At 36.7% G+C, this 9,848-nt stretch overlaps 1 protein-coding gene and 1 pseudogene across 1 annotated transcript; both read left to right on the plus strand.

Annotated features, from left to right (window-relative positions):
- LOC118739785 overlaps positions 1–9,848 on the plus strand; it is a 19,315-nt pseudogene that overhangs the window by 2,178 nt on the left and 7,289 nt on the right.
- Positions 8,631–9,235, plus strand: LOC118738702 (COX assembly mitochondrial protein homolog). The gene is made up of 2 exons (XM_036469613.1): positions 8,631–8,741; positions 8,798–9,235. Exons 1-2 carry the CDS (start codon positions 8,684–8,686, stop codon positions 9,100–9,102), a joined length of 363 nt encoding a protein of 120 aa, XP_036325506.1. The 5' UTR covers positions 8,631–8,683; the 3' UTR covers positions 9,103–9,235.

The raw sequence follows: 9,848 nt of genomic DNA on the forward strand, positions 1-9,848 counted from the left end.
AGCGGGCTTGCCCAAGGGCTCTTCGACGGCCTGGCGTGACCAAGTTCAACCATTAGTTGGAATTCCTGTTTGGCTACCTTCAACCGTTCGGGGCACAACTGACGGAAGCGTTGGACACATGGTGGTCCAGTGGTCGAGATATGGTGTCTGACTGAATGCTTGGCTGACGTGAGATTGGACGGGTTGCCCAGCAGTTCAGGAAAATCTTTCAGAATTCGGGTGAATTTGCTAGTTTCGCTGACGGTGGTAATAGATGTAATTGGGGCGGTGGCGTACGAGCATACGCTGTGGGCACCGGTGCTGGGATCTGTAATGGAACCCCGTCTGAGGTCCACTATTAGCCCGTATTGGTGTAGTAGGTCTGCTCCAATTATTGGATACGGTACTTTGGCTATACAAAATATCCAATGAATTGGCCGATGCAGTCCAATGTTGAGTGTGAGGGATTTTTCACCATAAGTTTCTATCTTGCTGCCGTTAGCAGCGTGCAGTAGAAGTGGCGCAGGTGAAGTTTTGTCAGTACGTGACGGAGGAGTCACGGAAATATCCGTGCCTGTGCGACGAGGTATTTCGTGCCTGAGACGCGGTCATAAATGAACAGTCGACGGGGACCGGACTTGCCACCAGTAGTCGCCGAGTCTATTGGGGGCTGCTGCTGTTTCCCTGGTTCTGTACCCAGGTGCACGGGCGTGTACACTTGTTGGCCTGCGTGCCGAATCTGCGGGGATAGTAACAGACTGAGGATGGGGCCGAGAGTTCAGTGCCCGAATATGTTGGCGCTGTGTTGCGGGGCAGCTGACGTCTTGCGGGTTCGTCGTTGGGAATTATTTGATTTAGTTTCTTGGCCAAATTTCCTAGCTGCTTGGATAAATCGTCGAGCTGTTTCTGCATCGAGCTGTCGGAAGTGTTAACGATTGGCATCAGGAATCTGTTCTCAGAGTCTCGTTGGATCTCAACAATCTTATTGGCTAGTAAGGCGAGTTTGTCATTGCCTAGTTCGCCGGAGGTTGTTAGTGCTACTTGCACATATTGCGGTAGACGATCGAGCCAAATGGTTCGAGCGAATGATGCGTCGAGCTGACTACCACCAAGTCGTTTGATTTCGGCGAGGAGCTCAGACGGGCGTCGATCGCCTAACTCTACACCCGAAAGCAGTTTTTTTAAACGACGTTCCTGCGAAATTGAGAAGTGGTTTACCAGGACTTCTTTAATTGTGAGATACTTATCGGTTTCAGGTGGATTAAGGATGACATGTTCCACGACGATAAGCGTTTCTTGGTCGAGACGCGCAACTACTGCTTGGTATTTCGTTAAGTCGGAAGTTACTCTTCGTAGTTGAAACTGCGCCTCTATTGCTGCGAACCATAGTTGTACTTGTTTGCTCCAGAATGGTGGCAGTTCCAGTTTTTCGAATCTGTCAACATGTGCGACTGCTTGGTGCTGTGGTGGGGCGACTGCCTCGAAAAATTCATCATTTGCAGCCTCGTTGGATGTGCTAGGAAGGCCGGCACTAACATCGGCAGAGTCTGATCGTGTGGCTTGCATCTTGCAAAAGTTGAGTGGCAAGACCGTATTTTAATGTTCAATAACTTGTAAGGGTCACCAGTTCATATGTAGCGACTAGCTGAGTTACCACATATACTTTATTTCTATTTTTGTATTTTTTTAATCTTAACATTTGAAAGTAACAATTCAAACTCATTGAATAGCTAAACCAATTCTTCTCGTCTACCCGCTGTTGGAATCTCGAAGGTTCTCCTCTCTCGCTTGGGAAGAAAATTCACTTTTTTTAAGTTGCAACGGCTAGGACTTCTTCTACGAATGACAATGTGAAACGGAATGAAGAATAGTGCCACACCGAAGTTGTGTTACCAGATGGTTGCCAAGTTGTGTCCCCACACAGGTAAGAAGTCCAGCATCTGTTAACGTTTGTATGTTTGTATATATGCCCGTATGTTAATACGCGCTAAGTAGTACTTTGATGGGTGGTAAGAAATTGCTTGCTAATATGTACTTTTTGATGTTTTTATATGTGAATTTGTAGGGCACTAGCACCAGTAATAAATATATGTAATAACATATGTATGTAAAAATGCAAACTCTTTGCTGTTATTTATTTTATTTTTTTGTCTGAACTTCGTTAAGTCAGTTAGCTATTAAATAGCTTTTTCGCGCAAATTTTTTGTTTGTTTGGTTCTTATAGCTCTGAATTGTTTTCTGCTGCTTATTTTTTATGCAATCCTGCTTTTGCTTAATGGACATGCAAGCAGAAGGGGTATTGCGGGGCAAATCGTGCAAGTAAATACTTGATTTTTTTTGTTTCTTTTGGTTTTGGTTTATGTTTATAAACCCGATAAATAAGCTAAGTAGAAATATTAGTTAATGTGTATTTGCATGCGAATGTATATTTGTTTATTTTATTTTTTGTGTTTTTAACACTTAACCGCTTTACTGTAAAAATATGTACTGAGGAATGTATATATCTTTTAATTTGAACCTTCGTTAAATAGTGGTTGGAATAGTTCTTTTCAATACTGTACTGTATCTATTTATAATTTTTTTCTTTTTGCCAAATTTTCAGTAAAATATCCGTATATGAACATACATTAATTTAAATGGGTTCGATACAACTCACTTTGGTTTATAAGGGGTATAAGGGGTATATGGGTTTCATTTTGGGGTTAAAAATTGTAGGCAAAAAGTATTTCCCTAGCTGAGTCTGCCGGTAGTCCTCTGCTTCTCTCTGCAGTTGTTGTTAATTGCTTGTTGAATATTTTTCTTTGGTTTTATTAGTTTTGTATTTCAGTTTATGTTCTTGAGTGTATTTTACGCGGCGCGCCCGAATTATTTAGCTATATGTATGTGATTTTGTACACTGTGATTTTTGAAAAGTATTTCTGTATGTAAATGTGTTTGTAAATTTGCTGCTCTTATTGTGGTAAGCCTCACTTTCGTCACTTTTACTATGTTGTAAAATTTTTATTTTTATTTTAGTTTGTCTTCATAGTTATGTGCATATGTAAGCAGGTTGGCATATCCATATAAGTGTATGTACGGGTATGTACTTTGTAAAGATTTATTTTTTTTTGTTTTCTGTAGGTGGACTGTAATTTTTTTGTTATTCCAAGGTGCCGTTCGTTGAGGCGATGGAGGACCATGAACAATTAAGGCCTATGATCCCTTTGAGCTACTATCTTACCACTTGCACTCTCACTTTCCACTTGATGTTAAAGAAAAGGCACTGGAAAGTTCGCTTTGGGAGTTATAATGTATTTTTTATTAACAAGTTCGGGGGGCTGTTCGGAAACGTCCGCTCGGGGGAAGATCGCAACAATTGTGTTTTACAAATCAAAGTAAAATTGACAAGTTTGGTGTGTGTGTGTATTACAAGTGTGGTGTGTTTACAGAGGAGGTGGAGAAGTTAAATGTCAAAGTGTTTTATTTACAATAGTTAGTGTGAATTTGTGTGTGTGAATGAGGATTGGATGATGCGACATCTGCTGACTTCGGTTGATGGTGGAGTCGGAGCTGCTCATTTAGGGCCGGTTGTTCAATGTCTGATTAGCAAAAATCGCAGGTAGAAGCTTCGGTTAGATACAACGACTGCTTTATCGATAACATGTTATATGCATGATGTCGAAATCGTCGATAATAATGTTTAACCGGCAAGTATTGATAACCAGACATTGAACAACCGGCCCTTAGGGCCGTTTACTCAATATGTGGTTAACACTAATCTCCGTTTAAACATAATTATCGACGTGTTCGGCTCCATGGATATAACATGGAGTCGGTAACGTCGATAACGATGTTTTACCGGAGATTAGTGTTAACCAGACATTGAGTAACCGGCCCTTAGCCACATACAAAATAATTTTAAAACGTAGTGTACATTGCACACAAAAGTCGATGCATCGAAAAAAATACATCGATATATCGATATATAACGTAAGGTCCAAAACATTGGGTTTATTCGATTCATCGAATAGCAAGCATCGATATTTCCGATGCATCGATATTTTTTTTGTGCATTTCTAGTTTACACTACACATTCGTGACTCACTTTGGGCCATGTCTCACGATCAATATTTATTGACGTGATCCAAGTATCGCGATATTTATTGACTGTGTAGCATGCAATATTGATGGATCGTGATCCATATCCCAAAATTTCTAGAAATTTTGAAATCTGGATCGCGGATCGCAGTACTGTCAATAAATATTGATCGTGTAGCATATTTCGTTCGCGATACGTCAATACGTGTGTATTTCAAAATAAAGTGGAGATTTAAATGTTAAAGGCGAATCGTTAATTATTGGATTAATTATTTATTTGGCAGTGGTAATTTTTAATAATGTCGGACGACGAAAGCGCACATATCCAGCCGGCGGTGTTGGGTTTAACGAATGACCAAAGGTGTTTGAAGGAGTTTATCCTACAATTGGAAAGTATGCCGGAATTGTGGGATCCTTCGTCCAAAAGCTACATGAATAAAATAAAAAGAACGGCCGGACATGAGAAATTATTACTAATCTTTAAAAAAATTAATGATAACGCCACTGTAGGTGATGCCCGAAAAAAAATAAATTCTTTACGATCAAATTATCGCAAGGAATTCAAAAAAATTATTGACTCCAAGCGCGCCTGAGCTGGTACGGAAGACGTTTATATTCCAAAGTCTTGGACATTTAACGCTCTTCACTTTTTAAATAAAAATGAGAAGCCTGTTGACCTGTTAAGAAAATTTGTTTTAAAGATTTCCTTGAATTCTACTCATACTCTAGGGAATACCTAGCTATAAAGGTGGAAAGAAAAGAAAGTAGTATGTAGATTGTCTATTGTTTTAAGTGAAAACTTTTATTATTCTTTTTTTCATATACATAGGTGATAAAAATTGAGTGGCAAAAGTTAGCATCTATATTCGTCATTGTAATATTTGCAAAATTTGTCTCTTATAGTTTTGGCACATCTTGTTGAATTTCGCGCCGAACTGCTTTGTACGGTGGTTAATTGAAAATTATACTCATTGGAATTTGGTGCCTGATAATTAGAATCTTTTCTCAATAAATAATTGTGCAGATAACAACAACCTGCTATCACTTTTGCGGCTTTCTGCGGGCTGAGACTTATGGCTTTCTGGAAAACTCCAAATTTATTGGCGAGGATACCAAACGCACACTCAATGACACATCTAGCCTTCGATAACCGTTTATTAAACACACGCTACTGGATCGCGATCCATATTGATCGTGAGACAGGGCCCTTTGAGTCTGCGCTTCTTGTTCTTTGCTTTTGTTTATTGTTTAATGTGTTGTTTATTGTGCATCTTAAGCAGTGTTTGCATTATTCAACTTTGCGTTCAACTCAACGCAGGGTTGCACGAAAAAAAAGTTGAATGGCTAAATGTTGGCTGGCGACCAACTTTGTTGAAAGCGATTAGTTGAAAGGCCATTCAACCAAAAGTTGAATGCAAAGTTGAACAATGCAAACACCTTTTTATGGCGAATATTTTGATATTTTTTCATATTTTGATATTTTTAGCCATTCAACTTTTTTTTCGTGCAACCCTGCGCCGAGTTGAACGCAAATGTTGAACGCAAAGTTGAACAATGCAAACACACTTTTAAAGATGGAGAGAAAATTTGTAGTGGTTATTAGGGAAAATTTTCCAATACGGAACCCGGCTTTAAAAAAAAAAAAAAAAATGAGGGGGTTTAGAGCGGCTTTTTGTGATTGTAAATCTGAAAACCCCACCCTCCGGAGGCTTAATGCCTCTGGCCCTATGATTCAATAATAGAAAGGTTTTGTAATAAAACAGTCTGCTCGCTCCCACACATAAAATCGGCTCCTTTACTTGTGCAGAATGTTGCTTACTCTATAGTTTCTAGTGATCTTAGTAGTAAAACTAAAAATTCTTCATACTAAATATTCATTGGCGTCACCTTCGTTGGCGTAATTTTTTAGAACAAGTGTAGAATAGCGACCGTTTAGCTATAAAATAACCAAAAATGCCGATTGATAGAACTTTTTACGCTAATTTCAACGATACCAAATTTATTTGGCGCAGGTAAAAAAAGAAGATATAAGAGGTTTATTTGTATTTTTTATTATCACTAAATTGTTGAAACCCAAAAGTAGATCATGATAACATATGGAATTAAAGATAATAACTTGTATTTTCTAAATAATATAAAATTCTTTACCATTAGTTATGAAGTTTTTTCAAAAAAGGTTATTTCATGAAAAAATAATATTTGTTATTTTTTTAGTGGTTTTGGTTTAAAAATACAAAAAGCTATAAATTATGTACATCAGCTGAAGAACAAATTAATTACCTTCATGGTGACGTCATGCGCTTTTTAATTGGTTATAAAGTTCATAAAATATTAATATTTAAAATATCTAAAAACTGAACTTTAACCTTCTAGAACCTCTTCATTTTTTACTTGCGCAAAATCATTTTGGCATGGTCGAAATAAGCATAAAAAGTTCTATGGATCTGCATTTTTCGTTTTTGCATAGCTGAACGGTCGGTATTCTAGATTTGTTCCCGGAAATGACGAATAACTTAAATCAAAAGTGCATATTTTTATGTATTGTTTAGTATTTCCATTAAAACACAAAATATATTGAAAATTCGCATAGAATTAATAATATACATTTTACTTCTAATTAGCGTACTTTTTGTATTACCATTCTACTACCGTTTTCGCAAAATGCGATCACATTCATCCCCTTTCTCCTACTTCCAAAATACAAATCTAAATAAAGCAGTGACAAATTTTAGCTGTCACAAATTACACAACCTTGTATTATTGAATCATGCTCTGGCCCAATGCAAGCTTGCTTTGCTTACTTAGCTTTGAAAACTGTCAAAAGTTAATTGGAATATATTAAAACGTATGAAGGGTGGCCAAATGGCAGCTTTGCTTCACTTGCTTTAAGCGCCTCAAAGTTTCAAATAGGCAAATGTTTTATTTGAAAGCGTTTCGTAGGCTTTTGACAAAAAGACATGTTGCCGTTCTCAATCAATTCAAACAAACTGCTGCAGACTTACAAAAAAATATATGTATAATATTAGTAATTCAAAGTTTAATAAAAAGTAATCTATGTTTCCTTATTTTTATTTAACATGTCGCTGGCTTAAAGTAAAAAGTTTCTAAGACCAATTTTACAAATTTTACAGGAACTTTAATATAATATTTTGGGTGTTTAAAGCAAAGCAAAACTACATACAAATCAGAAGGATTCGATCTCTGTTAAAAAATTTCATATTATTTTGGCCTTATTGCATATTCGACGCCTTTTTGGATTTATAAAATTTATCTTTCATTGAATATAAACGAGGAAAAATAAAATAAGTTCTCTTACTTTCTATGTCAAAATTTGAGGCTTTATAAAATGTAGACTTATCAACTTTTCACACAAAGCTAGCGATATTTATGATGTCAAACTACTGGTAAGTAATAATAATAGATTGGTGCTTACACATATGTTAGTGTTTCGCCGAGCTTCTCCTCCGATTTGTGGCTTGCGCCTTGATGTTGTCACACAAGGTGGAGGGACCTACAGTTTTACGCCGACTCCGAACGGCGATTGTATTTTTATGAGAAGCTGTTTTTCATGGCAGAAATACACTCGGAGGATTGCCATTGCCTCCCGAGGGACGACCGCTGTTAAGAAAAAACCTTTTTTTTCTATATTTTTTTGCGATGTTGCTTTGACCAGGGCTTGAACCCAGGCGTTGCGGAGTGGAAGCGCGCACTGCTTACCACTACACCACAGCGGCCGACACTGGTAAGTCGTCTCTTGAAAAATCGATTTTTTTTTGAGTTTTTTGTTTCTATTAAATGTACATATAGTTATATATGTATGTATAATTAATATCATTCCTTTGGAATGCAAAAATTTAATCACATTCATTTAAAAATAAATCTGAAAAGATTGTTTTGTATTTCTTTTTTTTAATTTTCTGGAATTTGATGGCAAAATTATTCGTAGTGTAAGGAAACAGACCTTGACTTTTTAACTACACAGCTGGTTGTTTTGACAGCATTCCAAGCCGCCATTTGACCAAACGAGTTTTTGAAGTAAATTAAAGTAAGCAAGGCGGGCAAAGCAAGCCTGCATTGGGCCAGCGCCTTTATAGTAATGAAAATTGAATTTTAAGTTGCAAAAATGTCAACTTCAACCTCACTTTTTGCTTTGTAAACCAATTGTACTACAATGTCGGTGCTGCCACACAATAAAAGATGCCCAAAAAAAAGCACTGAAAACGAGAAACAATAAAAACGGGCATTGTAATTAACTTTTTTTTAATTACATATCTATGTAATGATAAAAAAAAGTGATTCAGTCTAAAATCGAGAGATTTTGTTGATTGATTGTAGTACAATTGGTTTGCAAAGCAAAAAGTGACGTTGAAGTTGACATTTTTTGCAACTTAAAATTCAATTTTCATTAAAACTATAAGCCTCCGGAGGGTGGGGTTTTCAGATTTACAATCACAAAAAGCCGCTCTAAACCCGCTCATTTTTGTGTTTTTTTTAAGCCGGGTTCCGTATTGGAAAATTTTCCCCTTGATAGTTTTTAAAAACTATCGATAGGGAAAAAAAACAAAACCATCGATAGATTGCTTCTACTAATTTACTCGTATCGTTTCATCTCTACCTGCGCTAAAACATGCATCTAGAGGCCGAGTTAGGAAATCCATTTAATTCGAAGAATCCCGACGATTTAGGTAACGACGTCAAAAAACTGTTTGATTGCTCAAAACATCATTTGCGCTATTTCTAGGGGATCCAAATGACAAATCTCTGCGCAAAGTAGAAGTTCAAGTTCTCATACCAAGGATTATGCGAGACCGTGCAAAACAAATCCACTGCAGTAAAGAAGTTCAGGAATTTGAAGCGTGTTGCAAAGCTAATAGTCTGATAATGGTTTTCGCATGTCGCAATGAAAATTCTGCGCTGAAATCTTGTCTATCGAAATGGTACAACAATGATGAATTTAAGGATGAGTGCAAGCAAATTTATTTGGAAGAACGTTCAGAGTATCGTCGCACTGGAGTCCCAAAAAAACGTCGTATACAAAAGATGTAAATTATTAAATGTACATATGACCTGTTCGAGGCTCGTAATAAAAGCGGCAATACTGCAGCACTGGTGAAAATTTGCAACTTCCCAACTGATAAAATGGGCCTGAAATTCGCTCCGAACGTGATACCTTAATACACGCAACACTGCAGTTGTTATTTCGTCGGTCCCTACGAAGACTAGCACATTTCACTATTCGCGTGGAAGATTAGCACGTTTCAGATTTTTTCGTGAGAGTAGCATATTCAAGGTTTAAAGTAAATCATAGAAGCATAATTTATATTGAAAATTCAAGTGCTTATTTTATATTTCTATAATTATATTATAAAATTCATGAAATTCAGACGGTATATAGCGTTTAGTGATCATTTGCTGAAACTCACTTCTTTTTTTAAGGTATTTTTCCCCTTTAAGCTTTATGCAATTCATATTGTTTTATGGTTAACCGTTGAAAATTTGTTTTAAGTATGTTCAATTTCAATTAAAAAAAGTTTATTTAAAAAACCTTGTAAACCCACGCTTAAAGCTTTGTAGAAATCAAAAAGAAATTCTTACAAATTTCAAACTTATTGCTCAGAAGTGAAGTTTTTTCGAGTATGAAGCTTTATAACCAATTCAATTTTAGTATGATAATGTGCAAGTTTCAAAAGTTTTAAAATTACTGTAAAATTGCTATTTACCTTGGATTTAGCTAGCGGATTACCGCGGATTGAATTTTTAGTTAATTAATACGTGTCCTCTATTTTCTCGCC

The sequence above is a fragment of the Rhagoletis pomonella genome, unplaced genomic scaffold (assembly GCF_013731165.1).
Source record: "Rhagoletis pomonella isolate Grant_MI unplaced genomic scaffold, Rhpom_1.0 Rhpom_scaffold_00005, whole genome shotgun sequence".
Lineage (NCBI taxonomy): Eukaryota > Metazoa > Arthropoda > Insecta > Diptera > Tephritidae > Rhagoletis > Rhagoletis pomonella.